The sequence below is a fragment of the Vulpes lagopus genome, chromosome 3 (genome assembly GCF_018345385.1).
Source record: "Vulpes lagopus strain Blue_001 chromosome 3, ASM1834538v1, whole genome shotgun sequence".
NCBI classification, from domain to species: Eukaryota; Metazoa; Chordata; class Mammalia; order Carnivora; family Canidae; genus Vulpes; species Vulpes lagopus.
Genome location: NC_054826.1, coordinates 27,627,375 through 27,647,137, shown reverse-complemented (window position 1 = coordinate 27,647,137; position 19,763 = coordinate 27,627,375). Strand labels below are relative to the sequence as shown.

Here is a 19,763-nt window from a genome sequence, read left to right as displayed (position 1 = left end):
TCAATCACTGTTGTTAGAGAAAGGACTACTCATATGGTATCTGGACAACAAAATACTGGGTGAAGCCCATCTCCATCAGTTGAGCTAGAAAAGACATTCATTGGCAAGAGACATCAGGGACTTAGATCAAATCTTGAAAAATACCCTAAGCAAGATGGGGAAATTTGAACATCAATGAGAATAACAACTGCAATGGAATGAAGTACATCATATGCTAAAACTCATAAGTTTATAATGATCCCAAAACAAAACAAAAACCAATGGGTATATTTGGATCATGGAGCCAGGGGACTAATTTTTCCAAAAATTAGTATAAAGAGAAAGAATCAAGTACTTATCCTGTCTTTTCTGCATACACTGTACTTCAGTTTAGCCAAATAGCTGATGAGGGAAAATTCTTCTTTGTAGAAGGATTCCAGAAAAGAATGAAGAAGAAATGATTAAAAATATCAATGCCTTGCCACTGCAAAAAATAAGGAACTTAAGCAGTCATCTCAATGACTCTGTAAAACTATCAGATGATAAGGGTGATGGGGAACTTAAAAATAGATGGATCAATGTGGCAGAACTCGAATTCACCTATTAATCCTAACATTTTCAAAAAAGGAGCAGCCTTGCAATGAGATGCAGAGGAAATATATAATATAACCTGAAAAACATTTTTAAAAAAACCTAAATCTGATTCTTATTACATTTCTAGATTTAACTCCTAGTGTATTGGAAATATAGAGGGCAGAGGAACATGTTAAACAATACCATTGGGATTCAAGCAGCAAAATCTAGAATATAGGAAGCTCTATAAGACAAATGACCCAATATCTTCAATAAATAAATCACAAGAAAAAAATTACGAGAAAGGGAACCTACAGACTAAGAGATACCTATGAGAAGCATCAAACAAATGTGACATGGGGACTTCTAAAGATCCTGACTCAAACAAAGCAACTATGTCAAAAAACAAACAAACAAACAAACAAAAAACCCTCACATATACTAGGTCATCGGAGATACTTAAATACTAATTGGATATTTGATGATATTAAGTAATTATTGATAATATTTATATGTGATAATGATATTGTGATTATATTTTTAAAAGAGCCATCTTTGGAGCACCTAGGTGGCTCAGTGGTTGAGCATCAGTTTAGGTCATAATCCCAGGGTCCTGGGATAGAGTCCCACATCAGGCTCCCCACAGGGGACCTGCTTCTCCTTCTGTTTATTTATTTATTTTTTCTCCCTCTGTTTATGTCTCCACCTCTCTCTCTGAGTCTCTCATAAATAAATAAAGTCTTTTTTTAAAAAGAGCCATCTTTGTCAGTATTTACTATAACATTTACAGATAAAATGGTGTTTGGTTGGCTTCAAAATATGCTGTTGAGCAGAATGTGGGTAGGAGTATTATATGAAATAGGATTGGTTATAAGTTGATAGTTTTTAAAATTATCAGACAGGCAAATGAAGGTTCATTATATACTTTCTAAACTATACGTACCATAGCCTTCATCATCTCAAAATCATTGTGCTTTTCTTTCTCTGATAAATAAACTATTTTTGCAATAGAACACTGAAGTTTGACAAACTTAAGTTACCACATTGTTAGTGTTCTTGTGTTTGCATAGATATGTGCACAATTTGGGCAGGAGAATAAACCCTGAAAAGACTTGTATCTTCTTCAGTTAGGATACGTGTTGTCCTCCTATTATCCCTGAAGCCAGGGGCTGATTTTTCTTCCTGTCTATACAGGTCAGTGAACAGCTCATATTATACCAACATGTGGACCGTGAAAACACTGGCTGGACTGCAGAAGACTCTTTCACGTTTACGACATCCTCTCCGCCAGCAGCTCTAAGCCCTGAGGAGTTTCATATTACTATTTCATATGAAGTTACAGAACCAGGTCGGCAGAGTCGTCTGCTTGCAAATACAGGTAAAGCCATCAAAAGACATGGGTCAGTGGCTTATCTATAATTATTAAAGTAGGGACAATTTGGAAGTAAGTATTCCTTGATTAATTGGAAATGCCACGATATCATAACAATGCCACGATAGCAACCTTTGAAATAAAACTTATTTGGTTATAAAATTTATTTCTTTATATGTGCTCTTTCTCTGGGCCTCTTCGCTTTCCTCTCATAAGCTTTAATAGTAGTAGTTGGGGGAAAGATGAAAAATTAGCTCTAAAGAATTTCACTTGGAGACTTTACCATGCCTATGACTGAAAACCACCTATAGAAAATGAAAATAACAAATAAGTCAAGTTCCTTCATGAAAAGGGATATTGAAAGCTGCACCTGTTTCCATGGCAAGAGGAAGTCCAGTAGTAGGTAAGTTAAGAAATTAACATTCTATGGATGAATCTCAGGATTTTGAAATGCTCTTGCCTGAAATATTGATTTAATAGTTAGGATATGTATACTTAAAATATAATTTGTTATATGCTGTGGGTGGGTAACAGTGCTAATTCAGGTCCTTGAACAACCAAGACGTTTATAGTAATCCATTGGGATATGGAAATTTGAGAGAGAAAGAGCTTTATAGGTGTCATCCCAAAGTTCTAATGAAATGCCACTTTGTTCTTTATATTTACACTTTTACAGGAGCTTTTGTCAAGGAGGGAGGCAAAGTTCTCATTGACCAATCTAATTTAGATGCTTCCAACCTCTTACTGAAGTTGCCCAAATCTCAGCGATCTTCCTATGAAATCTGGTTCCAGGTTATATCTCTTCCTCATCATGGAACCATTATCGTTGGAGAGAGGAATATTACCAAAGGAAAACCCAATTTCTCCCAGTATATAGTTAATAAATTTGGAATCATATACCTTCATGATGACTCTGAATCACTGGCTGATAATTTTACTTTTGCCGTTTGGCCAAAACAAAAGAGCAAGTCCACCACCAAGCCGGAGACTGACTTCCTTGAAGAGATGTTTAACATCACTATCTCTCCTGTTAATGACCAGGCGCCAGAAATAAAGACAAAAGGGCTTCGGTTGAAAGTTCTGCAGGGAAATAGTTTGGTTGTAGGACCTGAAAACCTAAGAGTGGAAGATCTAGACAGCCCTCCAGAGGAGATCAGATATATGATCATCCGTAATCCTAATAATGGCTTTTTGGCAATGACTCACCATCCAGACATACCTATTCACCATTTCACGCAAGCCGACATTGATAACTCTCAGGTATGGTTTGTACAAGATGGAAGCCCATCCTCAGGTGTGTTTTACTTTAGTGTGACCGATGGCCAACACCGCCCACTCTATAAGCTCTTCCACCTGGATGTCATCCCCATCTCCATCACCCTTGTGAACCTCACTGACCTACTTCTCCCACAAGGCCAGACAACTGTCCCCATCACCAATATTCACTTGTCAGCAACGACCAATGGGAGAAGCCCCCAAATCACTTACAAGATGACATGGCCCCTCCAACATGGGCATCTGCTCATTGAAAACCAGATGGTCATCAGCTTTGGGCAGGAAGATCTGTATTCAGGGAGACTATTTTACCATATGACAAATCTCACTGCCTCAGAGGACCAGCTATATTTCTCACTATTTACATCAGAAAGCAACTTGACTGGACAAATGCTGAACATCAGAGTGCAGCCTTTACTGTGCGTTATGTCAAACCTGACAGTTACCAACAGAGAGGTTTATCATCTGAAAAGAAAGGACCTTGATGCTACTGAGCTTGCTAATAGGACTAACAGTGATCCCAAATTTGAAGTGATAGCATCCCCTGCTCATGGAAGACTTGTACGAAGAGTAGGCCAAGGCATGGTAATAGAAAACACTACTCTATTCACTCAGAGCGACATTGACCAAGGGTTGTTGATGCTTCATCCATATGCCAACCTAACAGGCATCGATATGCTAAATGACTCCTTCACCTTCTTGCTCAAGGCAGACCATGTACAGCCAGCAATAGGTTATCTTCCCTTCACCATAGTGCCACCTGACACCCTCTGTCTGCAAACCTTTACCCCTGATGTTTCTTTATTGGCTACTTCAGATAATCTTGTGACTTCAGATCATTCTCAAGAGAAGCCCATGGTTTCCTCGGGACCCACAGCAAAGACAGAAACTCTGGGGAAGCTGACCCAGACCATGCAGCAGGAAGCAGATCCATGGGGACAACACCATGGTGAAGAGCCTACTCTGGATGGCAAGACTTCTCTAACCAGGGTCATTTGGCCACCAGACACCACCAGTGCCAGTCCTGGGGCACCCACCAAGCCCAGGGAGAATAGTTATCCTCTAATGGTCATTGTACCCTTGGCTATGGTGGTCTTCCTGCTGATAGTAACTGCAGTGGCCTTGTGGGTCTGGCTGCTGGGCCAGAAGGTAGAAAAGACAAAACCTCTTATCAAGCCCCAGACCAGTCTGGAACCTACAACCCCAAGTCCTAGGCCAGAAAGGAGCATAACTGTACCCACTGTCACAGTGACACCCCTTCTAAAAAGCTCCAGCAGTCCCCCAGTCAGTCTTTTCAGGGACCCACAAAGTGAGCAAATAGCTTCTCCAGCTACTGAGCCAGTGGAGAAATGTGCTCCTTGGGAGACATGGATGAATCTGGATCCTGATATGGTCAACCTCTGCCGACAAACCAACCCAACACTGAAGCACAACCAGTATTGGGTGTAGACTAAGTGCTCTTGTCCTTGACTGACCACTTACTGTACTGGGATAGACACAGAAATGTTGGGATGTGATACAAAGGCAAAGATGTTGGTTGGATCAACTGAGAAAAGTCTGGCCCTGCCAGTCACTCAGTGCTCAGTTATGGCCCCATGGCTAGAGGTGGACGAGTGTTTATTGTAACTCATACAACACTCATCTGATGGGCTCTCCACAATGAACTTTGCCTCCTTCTGGACCTGACTCTGAGTATAAGATTTTGTCAATTTTTGAACCCTTTATCAAGGTGCTACCAAACATGCTGGTCCAACTAGGAGCAGCAGTATTAACTTGGGTGCTAGAATTAATGGAGGAAGGCTTTGAATATTTTTCAGTAAGGATTCACTCTCTCTAAGTGAGTCAGCAAGAAAATATAGGAATTGTATCAGCAAGCAGAAAAGGTAACTTATCAAATCAGCAAGTTTGCTTCTTGTGTATTTCTGTAATGTCTTTTCCTCCGTGGAGTCTCTAGACTTGACTTCCCATGGCAGGAAATGGTGCTCTAGATAGTAGGACAATCTGACTCCCTTTGAAAGCATTCACTGAGCATATTGTGTTTCCTCAAGAGGCTTTGTCTATTCTGATTTGCAAAAACACATGTGTAGTACAAATATGATTTGAAACCTTAATGAATAGAAAAGTCTGTTAAATGTTTTGTGATGCCTCAATTTGGCTTAACTTTATAATGAATTGAAAAAAATGGCAAATTTGTATTTGACTTCTCTGGTTGAGCCTACTATTGGCAGATTCAAGCTTCAGTTTCTATAGTTGTAAAATGAAGATACCAGAACTAATATTAGTTAAGAGTGCTTTGGGTTGCAAATCACGAGACATTTGCTATGAATGGTTTAGATTGGGGATTGGCAAACTTTATCCATTCAGGGCCACGTAGTAAATATTTTAGACTTTGAGGGTCCCATATGTCTGTTTATTTTTAACAACCTTTGTTTCTTAACAACCTTTTAAAAATATAAAAAACAATTCCCAGTTCCTGCATTTGACCTGTAAATCACAGTTTGCCAACTATTGATTTGGCTAAACAATAAAAGTGTTGAATTATTTCAGCTAATAAGCAGCCTGAGGTGGACATTCCAAGGCTGATTCAGTGCTTCAAAGATGTCATCAAGCACTGAAGCCCTTTTGTTCCTTCTGCCCTACCTTCCTCAAGCTGTTGTGCATTTCATTTTTTTTTGTTTGTTTGTTTGTTTTGCTTAGTTCCTTGGGATTATGAGGGGCTGCTAATGTTCCTAGCAGTACCATCACATTCAAAGACAGACATTCTAGTGGGGAAAAAAAACAGATATGGCAAAAAGACTTTTTTTTAGAGAGGATCTTATTATCTTATTTATTTATTTATTTTTTAATCTTGTAAGGGGAGGCCTTCTCAAACATTTCCCCCTTTTATGTCTCAATCTAGAATGGGGAAATGGACAAAAGGGAATGGAATTCTCATGACTAATGATCTCTCCTGGGGCTGGGAGAAGATTCTGCTATGTCAGAGATCAGTGGATGAGCCCACCATATAGTTACAATAGGATTTGCTAAAATAGTCTTCAAATATGAAATACTTGGGAAATAAGAATTTTGATCTTTCAAATGGATGTCTACTTTAATGTCTCCTTTTCATATTTTAATGATTTTCTAAAAGCCAGTGGCTAGTGTTTCTAGGGTGGAAGGAAGAATTGCCCCTGGAAGGGGGCCATTTGGCAGGGTCTGAAGACATTTTTGGTTTTCACAACAGGTGCAGTTGGCATCCAACAAACAAAACTGGAGGGAAGACTCATTTCTTTATATTCCTTGATAAAAGAAAAGATTTTACCTTGTACTAACAGGTGGAATACATCAGGAGACAATAAAAGAAGGGAGGTAGGATATTTACAAAGGTAAAGATGAGGTTGAGGTCAAAGGGTCCCCAGAAGTCGAATGCCTCTGATAATGTTCCATGTGGACAAGAATTTTTTCTCATCCTTTCCCTTTTCTGCTCCTCTAGGTTGCTTTTCTGTCCCAACCCAGTTTTAACTGCTCTTTGTGGAAACAGACTTCATAATCTGAAATATGAAATAATCTGAAATATGAAAGCATAGCATACTTGGGCCTAGAAATAACTACCCATGTACTAGATCCCTGGCTCTAACGCTATGGACAGCTGGTACTAAGGAAAACTTCTCTTCTCCCTAAAGTGATTTTTTTTCCTGTCTTTCTGTATTCCTGAGTTATATGTAGCCCCTTTTAAGTGTTTTCGTACTTGACCCTTTTAGAAAGGAGGAGGACTGAGAATCTTAACCCAAGGTTGATTTGATCACTAGATCACTATGCAACTCAAAATTATTCTTAAGCTTGTTCTAAGCAGCAGAGTATTCTGAAGGAACAGAATAGCAGTGTGTACTTGAGTCTGCACGCAGAAAGGTAAGGTTAAGGAACATCTTTGCATCCAGTAAGAGGATTTTGTTTTTTCTTAGCTGGGCAAGGAGAATGCCTGTTCTTTGTGGAAGAGCCAGATATAGTTGGCTCTATGACCAGGTTGGCCTCTTCCTTGCTTTGACTATAAGATCTGTGAAGTTAAGATTACCAGCCTGGCCAAACAAAAAAGTCCAATTTCCCCTTCTCTTTTTCCTTTTAATTCTGCAACTTTATACAAATAAAATTAGTGTCTGTGTTGGAATGAAACAGACACTGATGCTTTGAAATGATAATGCACATTGTGAGTGTGCGTGCTAGAGCAGGAACATCAGCATGAGATCCAGATGTCAAAACTCAGTAATTAGTTGAGTAATTAATATAGAACTTGGGAAGTTTTCTTCCAGAACATCTAGAATATTCTTCTGATTTACAGATGGATTCAATTAAAAAAAAATGCCTACCATTTGGTGCTGGCTCAAATATAAAACTAAACAAAAAGCTTTGGCAAATCCTTGTTTAGTGTTGAAAATTAAAGTTTTGGGAATTGAAAATCAATTTGAAATGGTTTCTCCCATACACAGAGCTACAACTGCATAGTCTCTGTCATAATGAATTCAGTACCACTTAACAGGTGGCCAGACCATTAATAAGTGGATACCAAAGGTTAATGTCAGAAGAATGGCTGATTTTTGCTTAAAAGAAAGTATACCTTGGGATGGGCTGGGAGTGAAGGGTCTAACACTTTTCCATATCTGTAGGCATTGACAAATTCTAATCTTTCAGGGACCCTGGTCAAACACCTGGTGCGCTTCCTTAGAGTCCTTCATTAATTAGGTGGTGTGGGACAGGTGCTATCCCTACTCTCTGGTTTTTCAGATTTCCAGGACTGTAGTACAGACACATGTGGAGGGTGGATGTAGGTAATGGAAGGTGATGGAACAAATCAGATGATATTCCCTAAGTTTGACAATGGGACTGTGCTATGCACCTCTTGTATGTTTCAGTAGCATTGTTATCAATAATGAGTTTGATGTTGGCCATGTATAGGGACAGATGTCGGGTTGAAAGTGGGCATGGAGTCTACTGTGAGGCATACTCAGTGATGGAACCTTTGGCTTGGAAGCTGAAGAACACCACTGGCTGCTTGACAGAGGCCTGGAAGAGGCTACATTCTCATAACGATTGGCCAACATTTATTAGGCACCTACTGTATGTGAGCAGTACTAGATACTATTCCTAGATACTGAAGATGCAAGATGTGGTCCTGAAAGAATCTTTCTGGTCTGTTTCCTCTAGTGGGTTCTTCCAGAATCACACAGGGAGTGCCAGGAGAGAGGATGGTATAGGAAAAGATGTACAAAAAGAACTAGAGGTCAAGAAAGGGCTTTGTGTTTTCACTTGAAGCGCTTTTAAGCCAGTACTGCCCATCCAGCAGTATAGTGAGAATGAGGGAGCTTGCTGACCCACTAAGCACCACCTGGTACCATCTGTCTCTCTAGGTGCCCCACCAGGCCCAGTGACACTGCATCTGCTTTGGACCCTGGCTCTCGGCTTCTAAGCGGTGTGGCTTTGAGTAACATATTCAGCATCTCTGAATTTCAGTTTCCTCGGCCAAAAATTGGGGATAATATTAGCACCTACCTACCTGTTTGGGTTTTGTTAGGATTTAGTGATGTTAATATCATCATCATCATCATCATCGCCATTGTCATCATTCATCTTCATCTTTGTACAATGTTCTCAGTGCATCAGGCACTATACTAACTGCCACAAAAAATTGTCTTACCTACAGTTTTAATGCATTTTAAAAGAATTACTGGGTTCTTTAAAGGGTGCCTCAGTGGCAGGCTGAGACCTCAAACTCTTGGTTTCAGCTTCACATCATGATCCTAAGGGTTGTGAGATTGAGCTCTACATCAGGCTCCAAGCTCAGAATGGAGTCTGCTTGTCCCTCTCTCTCTGCTTCTCCCACTCATGCTTTTTCTCTCTCTAAAATAAGTAAATCTAAAAAAAAAAAAAAGTAAATCTTTTAATTAATTAATTAATTAAAGAACTAGTACATTAAATCACTTAAGTAAACCAGAGGCTATTCATATTCTACCCGAAGCAGCAGGTTACTGGTAGTAGAATTTCAGTGGGTGATTTAAGGATAGATGACGTATTCTTTAGAGGAGCTTCCCAAATGCTCATGTTCCACTGGGCAGGGAATCTTTCCCCTTCGTCCTTGGATGGAGCTTTGGCAAGAAAATGGATGAAAGAAAGAGCATGCCAGGAACACTTGCAAGGGCCAGCCCGGAGCTCAGGGGTTTTGATGGTTCTCTATCTTATATGGGGTGCTGAACTTATGATGAAAAACCCTGCTTTGTTCTCTTCCTGTCCCAACAGGTTCAAAACCCTACATCAATCAGGCCTTTGATTTTAAACCTATATCCCTTCTCCCACCTCCCATCCCATTATTCTCAGTCATTCATAGACCAGTGATTTTCTTTTTAAGTCCAGGACAAGGATTGCCACTTAAAAATATTAATATCATACCTTACCAAAGGTAAGGTACCTTACCAAAATAAAAAGTGCTATTTACCATCACTATAATTTCATTTCTTAAGGAAAAAGTCTTATAATAAAGAACCTTATGGGGGAAAAAATAAACAGCTTTATGAAAAATTTTCTCCTTTGCCCAGATTTGACCATGGCTTGGAAAAACTCAGCACACACCAGCAGAGTCACGAACCCCCATTGAGGCTTCACTTATAGTTACGTGGCCAGAGCTGACGGAGAGACAGGGAAGAGAGCTCCTCGATGTTGGTGTTTCTTCGGAAGATGTGGTCAGGTGTCCCTGGGATGTGTGTGTGTCTGTGTGTCTGTGTGTCTGTGTGTGTGAGGTGAGATGAGGTGAGGCATGGGGATGAGGAGTAACTTGCTATTTAAGAGTCCAGACAAGGCCAGCTCCTGGGCATATGCAACCAGTGCAGCCACACAGGGCTCAGGAGGACTCTGGGCTTGGCTTAAGGCTCTGCTGTAACCATCTTGAAATTCCAATAATTTTTTAACAAAGCGCTCACATTTTTATGCCTCACTGGGCCCTGCTAATTCTGTAGCTGATCCTGAGATGTCACAGAACCTAGTGGATGATTGCATCAGACATCTCTTAAGCATTGCTTCAAATTCTCTCAACTTGGCTTCTTCCTCCAGCTACGACTGTGGCTACCAGTTCTGAGCATATGTACAGCTGCCAATGAATGTACAGTGTTCCCCAAGTCCCTTTGTCCCCATGCCTGTGGGAACCTGTGCTTGCACAACCCAGAAGTGAGAGTTACTTCCCCACTTACTGCCCTTACCCAGCAGCAAAGAGAAGCTGAGGAATAAATACTTCTTTTTTTCAACCCAGGGGTAAACAGTTCTAAGATGCATTCTGTGAGGCTTCTCAGAATGTCCTAAAGATTAAAGACAAATCAAGACAAATCACATGGTTGTGTGGACATTCTTCCTCCCTATGTATTAACCCTCGCTCCTGTTCCCACTCACAGATGAGCCTTTGCTGTTAAGGAAACCCAGGCTAGGACAATAGGCTAAAATCTAATTCTCCTTGTATCATGTGCGCTGGGACTATGAGCCCTGCTGCTAGGGGTCCACTGCCTCATGGTTCTTGCAGGACCTTTAGGAACAGTTAATTCTGGGTTACTTACCTTGAGGCCTGCACCCAGTGGGATCCCTTTGGTCACACAGCCCAGGTCTACTGGGACACTGCTGTCTGCTGGGAGCCAGGAGGCCTTGTAGTAGTGGCACACCCTAACCCGAGGCTGTTTTGGGATCAACCAAAGAGGAGCCAGGGCTTTACCAAACCACCATCTAGTTAAAAATCTCATGCTTCATTGTAGGTTCTCTGCTGGTTGTGTTGGGTTTAAAAAACAATAACTCATTAACCACAACTTTTAGCAAGACCAAATTTACTGCATTTTGTAATATTTGAGAAATGGTCTGCATTTCATTTCAGCACTGCTCATGGCTCCTCAAAGTAAAGACTACCTCCGCGCTTGTTTTGGTAAGGCTTTATTGAAATATTATTTACATACCAAATAATCCACTCAGGATGTACAATTCAATAGTTTTTAGTATTTTCATGGAGCTGTGCAATCATGTACATGGCCATTTGTACATCTTCTTTAAAGAAATGTCTATTTTTTAAATTTAAATTCAATTTGCCAACATATAGTATAACATTCAGTTATACTGAATGTCATCTGAAGGTCATCACATCACCTGCTCTGCTTAATGCCTGTCACCCAGTTACCCCATCCCCCCACCCACCTCCATTTCTACAACCCTTTGTTTGTTTCCCAGAGTCAGGAGTCTCTCATGGTATGTCTTGCTCTCTAATTTTTCTTCACTCAGTTCCCCCCTTCCTTTATGGTCCCTTTCACTATTTCTTACATTATTCATATGAGTGAAAGGAAACATCTATTGAGATCCTTTGTCCATCTTAAAAATTGAGTTATTTGCTGTAAGAGTTATTTACATATCATGGATAGTAATCCTTGTCAGATATGATACTCAAAATTTTTCTCCCATTTTGTGGGTTGTCCTTTCACTTTTTTGTTGATGTCCTATAAAACACAGACCATTTTAATTGTGATGTCTATCTATTTTTTTCTCTTGTTACTTGTATTTTTGGTCTTGTATCTAAGAAACCAACTCCTAATCCAAAGTCATAAAAATGTAGGTCTCCACTTTCTTTTAAGACTTTATAGCTTTAGGTATAAAATTCTCTCTTTGATTCATTTTAAGTTAATTTTAATATATGGTGTCTATGGTATGAAGTAGGAGCCCAAGATCGTTCTATTGTGTGTGGCTAATTAGTTGTCTCAAGACTGTTTGTTGAAAAGACTGTTCTTTCTCCCATTTAATTGTCTTTACTCCTGTATCAAAAATGAGTTGACCATAAATGTGAGAAATTATTTCTGTGCTGTCAGTTCTATTCCATTGATTATCTATATATGTATCATATATCACATTTATGTCATATATATATTACATGTAATATATATACACACACATACACACACACACACACAGTCATACCAGTACCACTTTATTTTGATTACTGTAACTTTGCAGTAACTTTTGAAATTGGGAAGTGAGTTCTCCAGCCTTGTTCTTCTTTCTCAAGATAGCTTTGGCTGTTCTGGGCTCCTTTAATTTCCATACAAACTTTAAAATCAGCTTGTCAATTTCTGCAAGGAAGGCAGCAAAGATTTTGAAAGAGATTGCATTGAATCTGTAGATAAATTTGAGGACTACTGTATCTTTTTTAAAAAATTATTCATTCATTTATTTATTTTCAGTATAGTTAACATACAGTGTTGTATTAGTTTCAGGTGTACGATACTGTGACTCAACAATTCTATACATTACTCAGTGCTCATCATGATATGCATATTCTTTAATTCCCATCAGCTATTTCACCTACCTTCCATCTGGCAACCATAAGTTTGTTCTCTGTATTTTAGAGTCTATTTTTTGGTTTGTCTCTTTTTTCCTTTCTTCATTTGTTTTGTTTCTTAAATTCCACATATGAGTGAAATGACATGGCATTTGTCTTTCTCTGACTGACTTATTTCATTTAGCATTATACCCCCTAGGTCCATCTATGTCATTGCAAATGATGAGATTTTGTTCATTTTATGGTTGAGTAATGGTGAGTCTTCTGGTCCATGAATATGGGATGTCTTTTCATTTATTTAGGTCTTTTTAAAATTTTTCCCCTAATAATGTTTTGTTGTTTTCAGTGTACAAGTCGTGCATTTCTTTTGTTAAATTTATTTCTAAATATTTCGTTCTTGGTGATGCTATTGTAAATTGAATTATTTTCTTAATTTTTGTTTTGTTTACTGCTAGTGTACAGAAATACGACTGATCTTTGTATATTGATTTTGTAACCTGCAAGTTTGTAGCAGCATTTTTATTTTGTTTCTTAGTGGATTCTTCAGGATTTTCTATGTACAAGATTATTTCAGTTGCAAATACAGATAGTTTTATTTCCTTCTTTCTAAACTAGATCCTTTTTATTTCATTTTCTTTCCTAATTACCCTTGCTAGAATCTCCAGTACAATGTTGAATAGGAGTGGTGAGAATGGACTTCCTTGTCTTGTTCTTGATCTTAGGGAGAAAGCTTCACTGTCTTGTCATTAGGTTATTGCTAATTGTAGGTTTTTTTGTGGATGCCTTTTATCAGGTTAAGGACATCTCCTTCTGTTCTTAGTTTGTTGAGTGTTTTCATCAGGAAAGGAATTGAGTTTTGTCACATTTTTTTCCTGAATCTATTGAGATGATCATGTGGTTCTGTACTTTATTCTACTGGTATGATATATTACATTAATTGATTTTTTTTTTTTAGATATTTAACCAACCAATCTTGCTTGGTCATAGTATATAATCTTTTATATATGTTGCTGGATTCAGTTTGCTAATGTTTTTTGAAGATTTTGCATTCTGTTAGCACTCTTGTTATAAGCTTCTCATTTCAGGGGAATGAGCTCAAAGAGAAGAATGTATATTGAATGGAAATCAAACAAGTTTTATCTGAGAAGGTTTTTTTTTTAAAGATTTTATTTATTTATTTGAAAGAGAGGGGAGTGAGAGAGAGCACAAGCTGGAGGAGGGGCAAGGGGAGAGGGAAAAGCAGATTCCGCACTGAATAAGGAGCCTGGTGCAGGACTCAATCCCAGGACCTTGGGATCATGACCTGACCTGAAGGCAGATGCTTAACCAACTGAGCCAACCAGGTACCCTAGGAAGGTTGGCTTTATTGTGGAATGGAAATAGAATGAGTTGGGGCATTTGAAATGTTTGAACCTGTAAAGAGAAGCAGAAATATTTCATCTTGGTTTTGTGCACAGATCATATTTGGAAAGATAACTGGCATTTGAGTAGGCCTCTGGGACAGGAAAATCCACTAGAACTATACTGGAGAAGTTGACCATGCATTGTTCCACCTTAGGAGGCTATGTCTGCTGCTGGCCCTATCCCAGCTCACCCCAGATGATTGTTGAAGTTTAGGTCATTCCAGCAAGTGGGAAGAGCCAGAGGGATCATACAAGCTTTGTTTCCTTTGAAGATGGATATCCAAGCATCACAGGATGTTAAAAGGGAAGATTTGACAAAAACACCAAGTCAAGAGATGCCACAGCTGGATGTAAAAGGCTTTGCTATGCTAAAATATTTTCAAAAGAAATGACAGAAAACAGGCCAGATGACTCTTAAACTCCTCCTCCACATTCTTGGTGGAAGAGTCAGGAATTGGAAACAGGTAAAGAAGAATTTTAGAGCAGTTGTTTTGTTTGTTTGTTTTTGTGTGTTGTTTTGTTTTGTTTTGTTTTTGTCATGAGTCCTACCCCTTTTCTTCCTTTAAGAAAAGGGATGGAAGTGTCTGAACTTTTAACTTAAGCTTAGGGAAAGGGGCTTCAAGAGATCTACATTGAGCTTAATATATGTTCCCTGCACCTGAGGAGCACAGAATAGTCTAAAGTGTGAGTTGTTCCTGGAGATTCAATGAAACAGTTGTTTTGATGATACAATGAAGAGATACCCATGACAGGAGGGAGGTGAGCCCTTCCAGAGTCTGTCAGGTCAATACATGAGTGACTAGAAGTGGATCCAGAGAGCAAGCTGGCATAAGGTCATCTTAGGGCCAATCAAGAGGGTGGCCTAGAGACTTAAGACTTAAGCAGAGAGAGAAGCTGAGGAACTCCTAGATTTCTAGAAAATGAGGGGGGAAAGGAAGTGACCAGCCAGGAACACTTGCATTTTGCCCTGCCAAGGAATTGCAGTTAAGAGGGAAACGAACTAGGGGTGGTGGAAGGGGAGGAGGGCGGGTGGTGGAGGGGAATGGGTGACGGGCACTGAGGTAGACACTTGACGGGATGAGCACTGGGTGTTTTTCTGTATGTTGGTAAATTTAACACCAATAAAAATTAATTAAAAAAAAAAAAGAGATCTCCAAAAATCTTTGAAGAGCCATGTCAAATTCATGAGAAAAGTCACTTTAGGCTTGTGCAAAAACAGAGATTACAAATTCTGACTTTACAGGTAAGTAGGAACGTTTCCTGGAGAGGCTGAAACATGATTAGTCAGAAGAAGAGATGTGAGAGAAGAGCTACCCTTTTCTTCCTTGACTTGAGGCCCAAATCAGAGGAGGGGAAGAAGGCTCAACTTAGAAGCAAATTTGAAATTTTGACTAATATATAAGGCTGACATTTTAATGCTAATCTGAAATTGTAATTTGTGACTTGAAATGACCCTAGAATTGTGTGTATGGCCCAAGAGTGACTAGAAAATTCTTGAGAACTTCCCATACCTGACTGAAAACATAGTAGACACGGACCCGCATAGTTGATTGAAAGGGTCAGTGGAAGACAAAAATAAAGTTGTTTTCTTCTTATACTTTATGTACTGTTTGTTCAACATAACTTTTTTGTGAGAATGATGAATTTCTGTTTATCAGAATCTCACCTCCACTACAGGGCTGAGTGCTGAATGCTGTTTAATTTTATTCCAAATCTGATTTCACTACAATACTGCCTGTCTACCTTCTTCTTCCTCCAAAAGGCCTTGTCTGATCGCTCCAGTTAGAAGATCTCAGTCCCTTAATGGACATTTATCCTTCTTTCTGGCTGTTAAGCATACTTATGACTGGGAAATCTCCTATTTTTTGAGGTAGAGCTCTCTCTTCCAGATACAGAAGCTGAAATGTCAGATACTCAAGTCCCAACCTTCCTGCAGCTAGCGTGCAAACATAGCCACCCCTGGGAGGAAGCAGGTGCTGTCCCAAGTCCACCAGCTTTCCTGCTTAACACACTGTGACACCTGATGGTAGCAGAAGTGACATCTAGTTTCGAAGGCAGCGATGACAGATAAGGGCCCAGTTTGTGGTGTTGGTGGTGAAGCCTGTAGTGTCTGCACCCAGCATGGGCTACATAGTCTTTGTTGGTCCAGTTCTTTGGGCCAAACACTGTGGGTCTGGCAACAGTTCCTGGCTCTGTAGCCACCATAACTGGTCCTCTGGTACTCCTGGAGATTCAGTGAACTTCTCAGTTGTCTTTTTTTTTTCCTTAAATAATTATAAATTTTCAAAAAAAGTTACAGAGATAGTACAGAGAGTCCTCATGAATCCTCATCCAGCTTCTCCTTATGTTAATATCTTATATAACCGTGATACATTTATCAAAATTAAGAAACTACCATTGGGTGTGGCATTATTATCTAAGCTACATACTTCATTTGGATTTCACCAGCTTTTCCACTAATGTCTCCTTTCAATTTTTCCAGGATACAAATCAGGATATCACTTTGTCATTGGTTGTCATGTCTTTTCTGTCTCCCCTCATCTGTGACAATGGCTTATAGTCTTTCTTTGTTTTCTAAGAGGACTGATCAGTTATTTATCAAATGTCCCTCTAGTTGGACTTATTGGGTTTTTTTTTTTCATTTTTTTGACAGGAGTTAGGAATTTCAAAGCAAAAATACCACAGAAGTTAAGTGTCTTTTCCCTTCAAGGGGTCACTATCAGAGGGTACATGAAATCTACATGACTTGTCACTGGCAATGTTCACCTTGATCAATGGTTATAGTGTCATCTGCCAGGTTTCTCCACTCTAGAGTCATTATTTTTCCCCCTTTTTTTAAAAGATTTTATTTATTTATTTATTCATGAGAGACACACAGAGAGAGGCAGAGACACAGGCAGAGGGAGAAGCAGGCTCCATGCAGGGAGCCCGATGTGGGACTCGATCCCGGCCCTGGGCCGAAGGCAGATGCTCAACCACTGAGCCACCCAGGCATCCCTATTTTTCCTCTTTTTATTCTATTTGTTAGAAGGGAGTCACCAAGTGCAGCCCACACTTAAGAGGAGGGAAGTTAAGTTCTATTGACTGAAGGAGGAAGATCTTCATATATTATGTGGAATTCTTCTGAAAGGAAGATTCGTCCTTTCTCCTCCATCTATGTATTTATTCATTTCTCAATCAAGCACAACAATAGAGCATTTGTTAGTAAATTTCGGGGAAAATTTCTTAGAGTCCAATGGCAGGAAGGAATAGCCAGCATGACAGAGTTTGCACAGATATTAGAAGCCGAGACAAGAGACCACATGGAGAAAACAAGAAAGATGTTCTCTGCGGTCTGCTCTGTTATATCAGCAATGAACTGGCTTCTGCCGCAAAGCACTTAGTTTTACTTTCCTCATGGCTTCAAATAGCCGAAGCCTCTAGAAGGCCTAAGTCTCTCCCTGCTGCCCGTGCCGTGTGACTGTTGCTGTATGGCATAACATCATTTGATGACAACTGGGGGTTACCTGGCTCCAATTCTCAAGAGGAAGAAACTTGTTTTCTCAGCCTAGCCTATGGATGCATTGCTCCTGGGCCGGGTGTCTGCTGGAATGCAGTTAGCTGTGGCTGTGATGGGGTGGGGTTGCCATCAGCAGCCCCCTCTGCATCAGCGCTCCAAGAACTAGTCCATTCTAAAAGGAGGAATGTGGCAGGCAGGTGATGCAAAATGCTCCTACTGCACTTGCCTTCAGCTCTTCCCAGAACATGGGTTCTTCAGCTAAAATGGCATCAGGCTTGCATTCATTTCCAGTCTACACACCAGCTTTTCTGCTTAACACACCGTACTCTCTGGCAATCCTCTCCATTCTCTAATACTTTGGAGTTTCTGCTGAAATTTTTTTTTTTTAAGGTTTTATTTATTTGAGAGAAAGAACACTAGCAGGGGGTGGGATGGGTAAGGCAAAGGGAGGGAGAGAAGCAAACTCCCTGCTGAGCTGAGACCTCCCCTCCTCACCCTTGCAGGGCTTGATCTCAGGACCCCGAGATCATGACCCAAGCTGAAGGCAGACGCTTAATCAACTGAGCCATGTCGGTACCTCCGTAAATTATGTTAAGTAGATAAAACAGAGCTACTGTTTTACTGAAGCATGGGGGGTTATCCTGTCACTCTCCCCTTCCTCGCCCTCCCTCTGGTGGCTTCCAGAACACAGTTTAAGGCAGGCAGAACCAATAAATGATTTACTTCTCTTGATCTCAGTTTTCAAGTTGAAGAATGAAAAGTCACTGCTTTCATACAACCTTCTCTTCCCTGAGAGAATATGGAGGGACCCTGGGAGATGCAGAGTCCCTATGCCCAAAAGCATCATAAAGCTGAATTGGGTGATAGAGGCTTCAGGGTCCCAGGAGGGACACCAAACTACCATCTATCTCATCATGGACTCTACAGAGACGTGGGCAGGATTCAGAAAAAATAACAAGTATGGCTCCATATCCCCAGAGCTTGCAGCCTTAGGGAGCCATCTCTACCCCACAGACAGAAAGGACAAAAGAAAAGAGTGGTTCCAGGAGTTGGAGAACACATGGCAGTCTGGCTGTGGCCTCCAGGGGATAGAAGTGGACAACCTTCTAGAGTAGGAGGAGGAAGCTGGACAATCAATGCCCAGTCCACCTCCTCCCTCTGATCTCCTTCCAGGGGCTTCCATCCACTGACCCCAACCAGAAGCCGGAGGGCCTGGTTGCCCTTGATTCAGCCCTTGGGGAGCAGCCTCTCAAGACAGCAGGGTGGAGAGGGTGGAAAATGGATCTGAAAGAAACACAAGAAAATTCTTGAGCACAAAGTCAGATGGTTTGTGGTTGAGCCTGGCCTTGACCCCCTTTCCTGACTTATATCATCATTCTCCTTCGTCCCTTCATCTTGCCTTCTTCTCATTGTCTCCTATCTATCAGCACTCAGGGCAGGCACTTCCAAGCTTTTCATGTCATGGATGAAGAAGCAGCTTAGTTTTGCAGACTTTGTAAGGCCTCGTTTTGGACTGCATTTCACATACTCTCCCACAGTGAAAGACCTGGGCTTTCGATCCTGCTTTTCTTGGGTTTCTGCCCAGCTCCAGAGGCCACAAGTCGATGTTATGGCCTCTTGATCCTACCCCGATGGACTTACTTCTCCATAGAGTGCTTTGCCGAGAAACCTCTCCCGATGAGCACAGGAAAGCCCCCAGTGATTTTTGTTGTTCTGCAATGGAAAAAGAAGCCTCAAATTACTTTCTGAGTAAATGAAGTTTGCATTTTTCCTGGAAAGAGTTTTCTTCTCTGAGGCTGCTGTTGCCACGGTCAATTGAAAACTAGGAAGCTGCTTTCAGAAATGCTCGCCCAAGCTGTGGAATGTAATTGAAAACAACTGTTTTATTGAAACACGTAGGGAGGGAGTGGGGACATCACGGTTCCGAGAGGAGGGGAGTATGGTAGTTGGGTCAGGACAGTGAGAGAGAAAGGGCTTATTGGTTAGAGGAAAGGCAAATAATCTGAGGTTTCCACGTAGAATAAATTTCCATCTGACCTGCCCTGACGACAAAATAGATTGTGGATGAGAAACGCTGGATGGCTTTCTAGAGTGACAACATAGCCAGGCGTCCGAAGGTGAGTCCAGAGCAAGACTGGAACTCTAGTGTCTTTAGAGCACGTCAATTTGAGACAGGCATTTCCACTTCCCACTGTAAAGAAGAGACAGGGAGGCTAGTTCACAAAGCCACAGGGGATAGTTCCCAGAAGACACAGAGATAGCGTCTGAGCTTTCAAAAGGAAAGTTCCCATGAATTTTTCAGGGATTGTCTCATTTTGACAAAGAAGACTAGAATAATCA

The 19,763-nt window shown here is 40.6% G+C and overlaps 1 protein-coding gene across 3 annotated transcripts in view; it reads left to right on the top strand.

Moving 5' to 3' along the window:
* Window positions 1-15,519, top strand: part of LOC121486867 (chondroitin sulfate proteoglycan 4-like) — a 67,578-nt gene extending 52,059 nt beyond the window's left edge. For all 3 annotated transcript variants that reach the window (XM_041748243.1, XM_041748241.1, XM_041748242.1), the window contains 2 exons: window positions 1,747-1,930; window positions 2,601-15,519. In XM_041748243.1, the coding sequence (XP_041604177.1) occupies window positions 1,747-1,930; window positions 2,601-4,648 (2,232 nt within the window). In that variant the 3' untranslated portion in view covers window positions 4,649-15,519. The remainder of the gene's footprint in view (window positions 1-1,746; window positions 1,931-2,600) is intronic.
* The last annotated feature ends 4,244 nt before the right edge of the window (window positions 15,520-19,763 follow it).